Here is a 13,817-nt window from a genome sequence, read left to right as displayed (position 1 = left end):
ACATTTTTTGGGGAGGATACAGCTTAGTCTGAGTCCCGAAGTGTTGGTAGCCAGTCAGATAGTGACATGGGACTGACAGATCCGTGGAGGATCCACATTCTTTAAATATCTCACAAACTACAGAACTGGTTTACACCAAATAACAAAAAAGTGATCTTTCTGGACCAATACCTACCTTTCTGCTGAATTTGGTGTAATTCTGTTCAGCAGTTCAGGCTGTAGTCATATTCAAAACCCCATGGAAAATTGAATGGGGAAAAAACATTTTGGGATCCCCTTTTTCTTGGACCCTGCTTGATGGATCACCCCAAGACAGCAGTTGAATGAATTTGTGTATGCATTTTGAAATATTTGTGAATATTTAGCAAAATGGCACCAAAGTTATTGGCAAAACAAAAGACGCTTCATCTATGGGAATTAGGTCCTAACTATAACTATGTACTGACGGATGTCAGTAGGTGTTTTATGTATATGTGTATATATATATATATATATATATATATATATATATATTCGGCAACAGCATGCCTTGTTCACAGGTAAGTAAGAGCAGGTGTGAGTGAGCCAGTGCTTTTTAAATACACAGTCATGTGACTTCAATAACCAAACTCCAACTCCCATAATGCACAGTTCCATATAAATAACTTCCGGAACTGGAGCGCTTAATTTCCATATAGCTGCAATAGCATCACAGGCACTTCAGTTCACCATATAAATGTTCTTATGTGCATTCGGTATCCATTACTTGATAGTCCACTTGCTTTTACAGTTGCTGCCCAGCATGATAACAGCAATACAAGGAATACATGACCGACCCGCACACCTTCATACAAACAAGGCATTTATCCGAGAAATATATTGTGATGGAGGTGAGCAAGGGATAGGAAGGAGACAGTGTGCCTCTCCTCTTAGTTTTCATGTATTCCTTGTATTGCTGTTCAGGAAGTTATTTATTTGGAACTGTGCATTATGGGAGTTGGAGTTTGGTTATTGAAGTCACATGACTGTGTATTTAAAAACCACTGGCTCGCTCACACCTGCTCTTACTTACCTGTGAACAAGGCATGCTGTTGCCGAAACACGTCAGGATTTTTTGTCTTGCTGCTCAGAAATGCTATTAAATGCTTGGATTTTAACATGGACTGGTGCCTGGGCTTTTCGTGTTTGGGAGATATTTTCTGTGGGATGCTTCGCCCCAGTAACCCAGGCCGCCCTGCAGGGTCTGTGGCCCCTTACGGAGCAGGAGGTGACAATGATATATATATATATATATATATATATATATATATATATATATAATAGTTTTAAATGGGCAGGTACTGTCCGGTACTTTAATTTGAAAGGGAGAGGGAGAGTACCTGTACTTCGCAGCATCGCTGCAATACATTCAGTGGGAGAGTACCGGAGCTTCTCAGGAGCAAATAGGTACTCTGGACCATGAGTATCAGCTCTTCCATATTTCCATTTAAATCACTGTTTACGACTGACCATTGTAGGTGGCCCCACCAGTTTTATATGTGGCCCAATGTGTGCCCTCTCTAAAATTCACTTCTAGAGTCACCCGTCTTAAAAATAAGTATACAATGGTGGTGGATTATAAAATATAACCAATAATGGTTAAACGAAGTCACATGTAATGTTTCACATTCCCTGCAGTGCAGGGAAGCACCAGGGCTCCTAGCCACGAGTTATCTCCCCCTTGAAAGCCTGCCTGGGAGTCAGAGGTTGCCCCAATGTACTTTGCAGAGGGCCCTCTCTGGGTTTGTTCTGCTCCTGTGCACACGTGCTTACTCTGGAAGAATCTGGCACGATTCATGTTGTCCATTATGTAACACGCAAACTGAGTAAGTCTAGTGTGGAAACAGTTAATGGAAAAGGCGTGGGTATGAACTGGGACACTGCCGAGTTGGAAACAGCGAACCACAATATGCCCTTGTTTTCAACTCCTCAGCTGGCCGCAACTTGCCAAAAATGAACTAACTCGGATCAAATTGAAGTACCTTCAAATTGCGCAATACTCCGTTCTCAGTGTCCTGTCGCGCGCTTGAATCCTTCTGGGGCAATGGCGGCTGCGCCCGGACTCCTGGCTGCGGGCGCGCGGCTGTTCTCCCTGCACCGAGCTGCCTTCCTCTGTGCGGCTGTGCTCGGGGTGGGCCTGACCGCATCCTGGCTCTGGAAAAAAAGGCGCAGGAGCAGAAGGGAGCTGCGGCAGGTCGGGGTGGTTTCACAGCTCTTTATTTACCCCGTCAAGTCCTGCAGAGGGATCCCGCTGGAGGAAGCCGAGTGCACCAAACTGGGCTTGAAGCATGGCGAGCTCCGGGACAGGTAGAATCACTGTTCGGTGCAAAAACATTTTAACTAGCGGGGGACCGCATGTTAGATGTGAGAACACAGTATTGTATACTTTTCTCATTAGAGCGCATTTGCCTAATCGTCCAATGTCATTTGTCACCCTTTCAGCAAGTCCCGTCTTTACTTTAGTCAATGGCACTTTGAATTCTGAAACTTGCAGCTTTTCTTTTACTGGTGTAGGTATAGGGTTACAATTCTGCTGGTTAGAACACCAGGACTCACTGAACCTATCACATATGACCTGTGGACTTTCGATATCTTTGTTAGAAATGCACGAACTTTACTAATGCAGTCTAACAAATATATTTAGCATCATAGCTGGATAACAGTATTGTTTTTTTCAGATCGACACCAAATGGAGAATAAAAGCAAAGTTCGGGGTGTCTATAATGTCACTCAGAACCCCAAGGTGCAAAAAATCCCCATTATTCACTTTTATCCATCTACAATTTTATGTCATGCATGGCTCACCCAAATCATCTTACTCTGCTTGCACCAGCTATACATGGGTATAGGAATCATAGAGGAGCCATACACAACATGGGCTGCAGCACCCCCCCCCCCATTTTGGCACAAAGGCCCTCATTACTACCATGGAGATCAGTGTTAAAGCGGCGGTAATACCATCAACAGGCCGGCTGTAAAAAAAAAAATGGAATCACGACCATGGCGGACACCGCCAACACAGACAGCCACTTTAACACTCCGACCGCCACGGCGGTAGAAACAAACACCGCGGCAGTAACCACCAACAGACAGGCGGAAGACAATGTACCGCCCACTATATTACAAGGCACCAATCCGCCAGCTTTTCCGGGGCGGTACCAACGCCATCAAAAGCACGGCGGAAACAGGACTTGGAACGGAAACCACTCACCTCTCGACACCCAACGAGGAACCAGGACGCCATGGAGCCTGAGTTACAGGTGCTACCAATGTTGGTTTACCTCCTCTTCTACCAGGAGCAGCAAAGACGGCGGCGACCACCACGGTGAGTACTGCACCTAGCATACAGGGGAGGGAGGGAGGAAAAAGAGAGTGACACACAAACGCAACACCTCCACCCCCACACCCACAACACCATACACACAAACACATGCCTCAACATTACATATACACCCCGTAACCCTCTGGAAGAACGCAAGGACAAAAGGAAATGATTGTAACAAGTGTAATCATCTAAAATTCAGATATGGAAACAGGTCTGTAACAGATCAGTATATACAAATATGTACAGCAACTACACAAGTCCGGATAGTGTTCCATTCATTGTCCGTGGACCAGTGGTCCCAAAATGCATGGGCGAAGCCCACACATGATACCTGCCTCTAAACGGAGAGAGCACTGCTGGGGCATCAGGTCGAAAAAAAACAGGCACCTCAGGGGGAAGGGGAGGGAGGGCCCACTGTTTGGTCCTGGGGAGTGCAAAGCCACAGTCTCACAAGTCTCTCAAGTGGGTGGTTTGCCCACTGTTTGGTCCTGGGGAGTGAAACACCACAGTCTCACAAGTCTCTCAAGTGGGTGGTTTGCCCACTGTTTGGTCCTGGGGAGTGCAAAGCCACAGTCTCACAAGTCTCTCAAGTGGGTGGTTTGCCCACTGCTTGGTCCTGGGGAGTGCAAAGCCATAGTCTCTCTAGTGGATCCTTTTCTCCACTGGTTCTGGAGGGGGCTTTGTGCCCAGAATGCTTCATCCTGCCAAGGACTGGGTGAGTGGATGCTTTTCTTCACTGGTTCTGGAGGGGGCTTTGTGCCCAGAGTGCTTCACATGGTGTGTGGCAGTTCCCATTCCCGCACCTGGGTGTCAGAGCCACAAGATTTCCTGGGAACAGGTAGCATGATACTCCATGGAGGCAGAGACACACTCCACCTTGCGGCGACTCAGCCTGCCAACTGCTGGTCCTGCCAGTGCTGGTTGTGGTGCCTTATGTACGCTGTGCAGGGTCCCGGACGTCTCCTGCAGCCTCGGCCGACTGCCCACTGGGGCTGATGTCCATGTCAGCTGTGGTGGCACAGTCTGAGTACGTCGCGGGGCAGGTGACGGTGGTGGCGCCGGTGTCAGCAGCGGACATTCTGGCGGTGGTGCATGTGTCAGCACCTGTGGAGGGAGACACCAGGCCGTCTTGCGCAGCCTCGGATGGCTGCCCACTGGGGATGATGCTGGGGACTGGATCAGAGGCAGCAGACGTGCAGGTAGCCGTGCAGGTGGCGGTGCAGGTGGCACTGATTACGGCGGTGTCCACCGTAGTACAGGTTGCTGTTCTGACCTGTAGAAGGGGTGTCACCAGTCTCTCACCCAGAGGCTCCGTGCCCTGAGTTGACTTCCCTTTAGCCTTATGTCCCTGTCCCACTTTGGAAGTCGCTGCTGGGACCTTGGCACTGTCCTCTTTTGTCTTGGAGGAGGCCTTGCTGCTTGGTTGGTGCAGCTTGTCCTTACGGCATGTTGTCCCCTTCTTCACCTTGGCAGGTGGCGGAATAGGGTGATCCTTGGCCTCATTAGGTGGCGCACTGGCAGCCCTAAGGGGTGCGGCCTGCGATGTTACAGGACTTGCAGGGACCACAGTGCTGGATGATTTCGTGGCTGAGGTGCTGGGCTGGGATCTGGACATCCTGGCCCTACGGGAAGGAGGGGGGGAGGGGAGGTGTAGGGAAGAGGTCAAAGTTAGTGAGGAAAAGTTTTTTAGACACACTGGGACGGGAAGATGGAGGGAGGTTTGGGAGTGGAGGAAGAGGTAGTGGTTGTAGGAGGTGTACGTTTGCTGAATTTGGGTGAGGGTGCATGGGCTGGAGGCTGTTGTGAGGTGGATGGCTGCGGTGTGTGCCGGCGTTTGTGTACTTTGGGAGGAGGGCTCACAGACACACTGGGAGAGGACACAGGGGACGTGTGAATAGTAGTGGGGGTGGTGATTGCACATGAGCGGTGTGTGGTGATGGGCATGCTGGTGATGGAGATAGTGGCTGAGGATGTAGTGCATGCAGGTGTGAGTGGAGACGAGACTGGGAGGGAAGAGGAGGACGTGGAGGAGGGGGACACAATGGAGGCAGTGGATGGTGGCGTGTCTGCATGGGGATGGTGCTTGTGTGAGTGCCTGTGGGATGTGTGGTGCTTATGTTTGCCATGTTGTCCACTCTTGTGTGTTGATGAGTGTGCATGCTGGTCTGATGGTGTGCTTGGGATAGGCTGAGGTGGGGGATTGGGTCTGGGTAGTGGAAGTTGGAGGGGGAAGGCTGGACACAGGGACAATGGCTGCCATCAGTGCTGAGGCCAGAGCCTGAAATGCTCTCTGTTGGGCTGCCACGCCAGAATGAATGTATGCATTTGTTTGCTGCAAATGCCTCTTGACACCCTGGATGGCATTCAAAATGGTTGATTGCCCAACAGTGAGGGATCTCAAGAGGTCAATAGCCTCCTCATTGAGGGCAGCAGGGCTGACTGGGGCAGGGCCTGAGGTGCCTGGGGCAAAGGAGTTGCCCACCCTCCTGGGTGAGCGGGCATGGGAGATTCGATGAGGGGCTGCTGGGAGGGCGGTGCTGGTAGAGGGGGTGGCGGCTGTACCTGTTGTTGCGGTGGGCACAGAGGTGCCCACCACCGCAAAGGAGCTACCATCAGAGGAGGAGTCGCTGTCGCTGGTGTCTCCTCCTGTCCCCGTCGCAGAGCTCCCCTCGCCCTCCGTTCCACTGGTGCCTTCAGACTCTGTACATTCACCCCCCAGGGCCATGTGGGTTGCAGCTCCCTCCTGCTCCGGTGCCACTGCTCCTCCGCCAGATGATGCTAATGCACACAAGGACAGGGTGACAAAACAAAAAGGGGGGGAAGACAGAGGAGAGACATGGTCAATGCCTGCAACAACACCACCGTTGGCGGACACAACACACAGGGAGCAGCCCTATGCACTAGGCGATGCTCTAACAGTTCTGGGGAAAATCACATGCCCATGGTGGACTGTGCCTATACCCATTTGATGCACACCTGGAACCCACAGGAGCCTGATTAGGTGTAGAGAGCCACTACGACTTTTGGGGTTGGAATGGCAACAATGGATCTACCCTGGCACGCTTGCCCTGCCCTAGGGGAACCCACAGGCCTTTTCCCACACCCAGAAACCTCAAAAAGCATGCAGAGTCAGCTGCATGAGACAGTACTCATCCCCTAGTGGCTGCTGTGATGCCCTCAAGCGCCCATCCAACTCCGGATATGCCACCGCCAGGATCCAGTACATCAGGGGGTCATGGTGTGACGTGCACCCCTTCCATGTTTGGAGGCCATGCCCACCTGGGCCTCCGCCGCCTTCTTGGTCCAGCGGCACAGTTCGTCCCATCTTTTGCAGAGTGGGTGCTCCATCTATGGTGGAACCCCAGGGTCCGCACTTCTTTGGCGATGGCACGCCGAATACCCTTCTTCTGGTGGGCGCTGACGTAGAGGAAATGTAAAGTAGGAATGGATTTTACTCCCCCGTCCGGTTATTCTTACTCATTGGCCACAACCATCCACCCTGGCCCACAAACACATACACTGACCATCCTCACATGCTGACCTCTGCCCACCCCCCACCTGTACCTTCCATCGACGCCACTCCATACATTCATGTCCCATCTGTCATGCTCACAGTGTACTCACCTGTTTGTCTGGTGGACCGTAGAGTTGCTTGTACTGAGGGAGGACCCCATCCACCAGTTTGTCCAACTCCTCTGCAGTGAAGGCAGGGGCCCTTTCCCTGGACACTGTAGCCATTGTCGCTTCCAGACTCAGGTCACAGCAGCACTTGCACTGTAGGTCCTCTCCTGTTGAAGGTCAGGTATGAAGTGAGTGAACAGATAGAAAATGGCGGTCACGTCCGCAGCGGTGTGTACCGTCACCGCCGGCGTACATCGTCATTGGCTCCTGGAACCCATAGGGCCCAATGATAACCAGTGCTGAATTGCGCCGCGGTCTTCATCCGCCTACTGCGACGGTGTACAATGCCAGCGCAGTTACCTCATTTCCCCTTGTCCCTCCTTACAGGTCAGGCAGATGCCATTTCAGGTGGCCACATGGCAGGCCAACTAACTGCGTCACAGCAGTTTTGTGCAGGAATAGGGACATACAGCGCTAAACACAGATTAAATCACATTTGTTCTAAACAGCCTTGTGCAAGCTATGTGGTGTATGACCCTCTGCTCACCCTTCTCCTCCATAGGCCACGTCCGCTGGGGCAGAAGATGAGATGGCGTCATCCTCCGGTATACAGACCCCTGGTGGACCCGTCAACAATGGAAGACAGACACATCATCATCACCTACAGACTTGATCATGCCACAATCCATGAACTGTGTGCCCAGTTGGAGCCAGACCTGATGTCAGCTATCCGCCATCCCACAGGAACCCCCCTCTAGTGCAGGTCCTGTCAGTACTCCATTTCCTGGCCAGTGGGTCCTTTCAAACAACAGTGGCCATGGCATCAGGGATGTCACAGCCAAAGTTCTCCAACGTGTTGTCCAGAGTGTTGTCTGCCCTGCTGAAACATATGCGCAGCTACATCGTATTCCCCTAGGTGGAGGATTTTCCCACAGTGAAAGGTGACTTCTATGCCCTGGGACATATCCCCAACATCATTGGTGCCACTGATGGTACACATGTGGCATTTGTCCCCCCCCGCAGGAAGGAACAGGTGTACAGAAACCGCAAAAGCTACAATTCTATGAATGTGCAGATGGTGTGTTTGGCAGACCAGTACATCTCACATGTGAATGCCAAGTATCCTGGCTCAGTGCATGACGCTTACATTTTGAGGAATAGCAGCATCCCTTATGTGATGGGGCAACTCCAGAGGCACCTGGTGTGGCTAATAGATGAGCCCAAGGTCCCAACACAGATTACATAGGTGTCTGGCTATGGGAGAGTCCCTAATGGTTGCTGTATGTCTCACAGTTGTCCCTCTATATTTGCAGGTGACTCGGGTTACCCCAACCTGTCATGGCTACTTACCCCAGTTGGGAATCCCAGGACAAGGGCAGAGGAATGCTACAATGAGGCACATGGGGGAACTAGGAGGATAATTGAGTGTACTTTCGGCCTCCTGAAGGCCAGATTCCGGTGCCTCCATCTGACAGGTGGCTCCCTATACTACTCACCAAAGAAGGTGTGCCAGATAATCGTGGCATGCTGTATGTTGCACAACCTGGCTTTGCGACGCCAGGTGCCTTTGCTGCAGGAGGATGGGCCTGATGTTGGTCTTGTGGCAGCTGTGGAGCCTGTGGACAGTGAAGAAGAGGAGGCTGAAGAAGAAGATATAGAGAACCGAAACAACACCATCATGCAATACTTCCAGTGAGACAGAGGTAAGTGACTGGCACTGCTCCTTTCATATCAGACTACTGTAGGACATTGCATGATTATGGCTTTTTGCCTCTGTGTATGGTCCCTGACAGTTCACATTGGCTTCCAATTTTACAGATCTGTGTACCACTTTCTGCCTCTGCTATGTTTACTGCTACCCAACAACTGCCTATCATTGGTATGTGGAAATGAACATTGACATTGCTATTATTCTGAAAGTTTGCAATAACACATTTGTGAAAGTACAGACTGACTCCAGATTGATTTGTGATTCAAGGGTGTTTATTTCTGGGCTAATAAGTGGAGGGGGCTGTGCAATGGGCTGGGGTGATGGTGGAGGAATGTCCATGGTAGAGTCCAGTCTATTGGCATCACAGGTGCATTTTCCAAGGGGGCATAGGAAGTGGAGTAATGGCAGTTGAAAGTGGACAGGATAACTGAGTGAGACAGAAAGGTGACTATCAGGAGAGTCCTATTTCCTGGTGGAGTCTTGGCAATGTTCTCTGTCTAGTGCCTGGATCGCAGGGACTGTTTGCGGGGTGGTTCTCCTTCTGCAGGGAGTGGGGTTCTAGTGGCCTGTTGGACCTGTGGCGGGACCTCCTGTTCACTAGCGCCTGCGGAGGTGGAGTTCTGTTCATCGTTCAGGCTAGTGTCAGGGGCCCGTTTGTGTGCCATTGTGTCCCTCTTGGTGTTGGCCATGTCTGCCAGCACCCCTGCAATGGTGACCAGGGTGTTGTTAATGGACTTCAAGTCCACCCTGATCCCCAGGTAGTGTTCCTCCTGCAGCCGCTGGGTCTCCTGAAACTTGGCCAGTACCGTGCCCATGGTTTCCTGGGAATGATGGTGTGCTCCCATGATGTTGGAGAGTGCCTCGTGGAGAGTGGGTTCCCTGGGCCTGTCCTCCCCCTGTCGCACAGCAGTCCTCCCAGCTTCCCTGTTATCCTGTGCCTCTGTCCCCTGAACCGTGTGCCCACTGCCACTGACCCCAGGTCCCTGATTGTCTTGGGTTAGTGGGGTTGCCTGGGGTCCCTGTAGTGGTGGACACACTGCTGATTGATGTGTCCTGGGGACAGTGGCATGGGCCCGCTGGGTGGGTGCTGTGGGGGTGTTTCCTGAGGGGGGAGGTTCTGTGGTTGTTTGTGGCAGGGGAACCGACTGTCCCGAGGTCCCAGATGGGCCGGGCTGGTCATCCTGATCCAGGCGTGCAGAGCTGCTGTCGTCACTGTGGGCCTCTTCTGTGGGGGGACTGGATCTCCTGTCCGGTGACGTTGGGTAGGGGTCCTGTTGGGGGGTAAATGCATAGTTATTGTATCTGTGTGTGCCCTCTTGTCCAAAGTGTGAGTTATCCGCTACTCCTGAGCTTGCCTTATTGTCTTCGGCCTTGTGTGATTGTTAATTTTGGGGCCTGGGTGAGTATCTGCACTGGACATGCTTTGGTGATGCGTGTCCATGCATTGGTGTGACATGCAGACCTTGGAATTGGGATGTGTGGGTTGTGATAGTGGGGTATCTGTGGGGTGTTGGGGTGATGGGTGTGAGGGTAGGGGTAGGAGTTTGTGATGGCATGCAGGTAGGGTGAGGGGATAAAGTAGTAAAGGGTTGACTTACCAGAGTCCAGTCCTCCTGCTACTCCTGCGAGGCCCTCAGGATGCATGATTACCAGGACTTGCTCCTCCCATGTTAGTTGTGGGGGAGGAGGTAGGGGTCCACCGCCAGTCCTCTGTACAGCTTCCTGGCGTCTGGATACCACAGAACGCACCTTCCCCCCCAGGTCGTTCCACCTCTTCCTGATGTCATCCCGTGTTCTTGGATGCTGTCCCACTGCGTTGACCCTGTTGACAATTCACTGCGATAGCTCCATCTTCCTAGCAATGGATGTCTGCTGCACCTGCGATCCGAACTACCCAGATTATTTCCTCCACCATGACCCTGAGCTCCTCCTCAGAAAACCTGGGGTGTCTTTGATGTTCCATGATGTGGTGTGGGTGATGTGTGAGGTGCTGTCTGTTGTGATGTGTGGGGGGGATGTGTTGGTGTGTGTTCTTTGAGGTGCGTGGATGTTGTATGAGTGATGGTGTTGTGTGCCTGTGGATGCTGGTGTTGTGTTTGCTATTATCTCTCTCTCTGCTTCTTCCAAAAATGGCATTGTAAGGGGTTGTGGGTAATGTGGGTGGGTGTTTTATATTGGATTGGGTGTGGTGTGTGTATATGTATCAGGTGTGTGTATTTTGAATTGTCCAATGTGGTTGTGTTTTGTAAGTGTGTTTTGAGCGCGGCGGTGTGAACCGCCAATTGATTACTGCAGTTGAATGACCGCCACGTTGATTCGTGGGTCATGATAGTGTGGGCATAGTTCTGTTGGCGTGACGGTGTAGGTTTTGCTATCGCCAGTTTATCACTGACCTTTGGTATGGCGGACTTGTGTGGGTGTCTGTATTGTGGCGGATTACGAGATGTGAATCGTAATACCTCTAACGGATTTCCGCCACAGTATTTTGACGGCCGTCAGCATGGCGGTAAGCGGGATTTACCGCCAGGGTTGTAATGAGGGCCATAGTGTCCTGTCGCCGACCTCCACCACTCTCTGGGCATCATAACCCCATCCAAAAAAAAGAATACCTTTCAACTTGCCATTCTCCTGTACAATACTAAACATTTACCCCTGCCACCAATATACACAAGAATATTGGGACGCATTATGCATAGTGCCACGGCTGTGCAATGGGCATTCATGTCAACATTGTGCTCCTCTGGGACACAGATGCATCTGAGGCCCCTTCTGTAATACTGATATCAGTGGCAGAGATGTAGCGCCATTGTTATCATGAGAGGGCATTCATTCATTGGCATGTGGATGTGGCCTCATGCAAATAAGGGAATCACTGTGTCTCTGTGTCTGTGCCCTATAAAAGATGAGGGCTCAGAGGCAAACAGGCCATTAAGGAGTGCACTGACAGTGCACCACCTAAAGGTTAGGCATTGTTTGCATACCCCCTTAGGACAGCCCTCTGGAGGTGGGAAAAGGGGTCCTATAGACACCACAGATATCCCTATGCAGGCAAGTGCATTCACTCACTGCACTCGCTGCAGGGGATCCCTGATTCCTCTTTATAGTGCAGCGGCTGCCTCCTCCACTGTGAAACATGGAGTAGCTTGTTTGTGGCCACTCTTTCTTTCAATGAATGCGCTGCCTCCAGGCCAGCCATGAATTTATGATAATAGGGTCACCGTCCTGGTCTGCGCCTGGAACAACTTTTGGAAAGTGTGCCTGTTGTAGACCAGGTATCTGGTGTCCTGCCACCCACCTACAACAGGCCTCAAAAAATCATAAAAATGTTACTTGACCTGCAGGTCAAGTAACTTAAATAATCTGCTCGACCTAACTGTAATGTACTTGACCCGTAAACGGGTCTCAAATTGTGTGATCCCAGGCAAATAATTTACAGAGTTGCCTTTATTGTCATTCTCACATATGATTGCACCTTCAGATGTGTGAGCTCAGCATTTCTGTAGTACAAAAAAACCTCTTTTGTTCGATTAAGTTTACTAAAGTTTGCTGCATGTATCACACGAATGTAGCCCACATATAGGGGACACTTGACCCATGACTTATTTTAGTTTACTAACAGCATTGCCATCAGGGCAAGAGTATGTCTGTTTGTTTAAACACTAACTTTAAATAACTACCTTACTAAACTGTGATGTGGTAGCATATTGTCATCTGCAAACAGTACATTTCCAAGAAATGTCCAAAAACCTTTCCACTAACTTGCAGCTTTATTGATAAAACTATATAGTGTATTAATAATCTGTGAAAATTGGGTTTCAGAAACCTTATCCTTTGCACATCAACACATAAAGTATTCTGATTTGTTTTCATCCTATTAATTTTTTTTTTTCATAACGCAGAAATACAAAAAGTGGGCTTTCACAACTACTGAAATATATTTTGAATGTTTACACAGTTGACTTAGTCATTTAAATATTGTGTGTTAGGAAAAACACGACACCCTCTATCCTTTTGTTTTACACTCTAAACAGCAGGTCACACAGTTCACCTTACCAAGTCCTGGAACTCTACAGTCAGAAGGAAAACTAATTGTAAGACAAACTAACTTTTCAACTCTGTCTCTGAACACAGAGCAAGTGTGACATAAGAACAAGATTTAAAGGCATCTTTTATTGCCCCTCCACTTTCTGATTGAACAGAGCACCTTTTCTTTGCCAACTCACCAAAAGGGGCGAATAAGTCCTAAAAATAGCTCAACCTGATCAATTGTGACTGCCACAGTGAGTAAAGTAGATTTTTTAAGCTCTGTACATCATCCTCTGTTCAATATACCTCACCATGGTGAATATGTAGAAATAATACCTTGTCTCCCGCGTCCCACCCTACCTTGCTCTGAATGATCCTTCCCACTTCCCACACAAAGATGTGCTCACTGCTCACTATCGGAACAAAGAGCCATAGCGCACTGACAGACTCTCTGAAAGCTCTATCAGCATGCCCAGGAATTTGTTTATGACTTGGCAGCGGTCATAACCAACACTTGTTTCCTGCTGTTGCTATGACACAAAAGTAAATAATCCATTTTTGAACCTATTCATGCTAGTGACCCTCAGTGAGAGCTATACATACCATATAGAAGTACTGTAAATGGCGTATATGTTTTCACCAGGGAGGTTTCAGTGACATCAGATTGACAAGAGTGAAGCTTAAGTTGTCTATGATGAGCCTCAGAACCTCGAGGTAAACAAATCCTGTTAGTCACACGTTAGCCATCTATTATTTTATATTATATATGGCTCCCCAAATGACATTCCCTTGCTTCCAACATATTAACGAGGATATAGGGGTTCTGGGGAAGTCATACATATATAATGCCATCGAAACGACAAAATAAATCCTGGCCAAATGCCACCCATCCCACCACCCAGCGAAAAAATCAGCTTGTGCTAAAATACAAGCATTGAATAAAAATACATGACCTCTTGCCAACCACTTGCCCAGCCCTCCGTCCCATCCCTCCCTCTCCCTGCCAAAATGTGTGCTCTCGACTCTCACATTGAGAGTGGAGCACTGGCACCGCAGTGACAGCAGCTTGTGAGACCACTTGTCAGCGCGGATTGTTTTGTCCTGTGAGTGCCAGTC

General features: G+C 49.9%; 1 protein-coding gene across 1 annotated transcript in view; it reads left to right on the top strand.

Moving 5' to 3' along the window:
* The first annotated feature begins 1,897 nt into the window (after nucleotides 1–1,897).
* Nucleotides 1,898–13,817, top strand: part of LOC138295511 (mitochondrial amidoxime-reducing component 1-like) — a 139,285-nt gene continuing 127,365 nt past the window's right edge. Inside the window, exon 1 of the mRNA XM_069233861.1 lies at nucleotides 1,898–2,325. Coding sequence (XP_069089962.1) covers nucleotides 2,063–2,325 — 263 coding nt within the window. The 5' untranslated portion in view covers nucleotides 1,898–2,062. The remainder of the gene's footprint in view (nucleotides 2,326–13,817) is intronic.

Source organism: Pleurodeles waltl, chromosome 5 (assembly GCF_031143425.1).
Source record: "Pleurodeles waltl isolate 20211129_DDA chromosome 5, aPleWal1.hap1.20221129, whole genome shotgun sequence".
Classification (NCBI taxonomy): domain Eukaryota; kingdom Metazoa; phylum Chordata; class Amphibia; order Caudata; family Salamandridae; genus Pleurodeles; species Pleurodeles waltl.
This window is presented reverse-complemented; position numbering and strand designations above follow the sequence as displayed.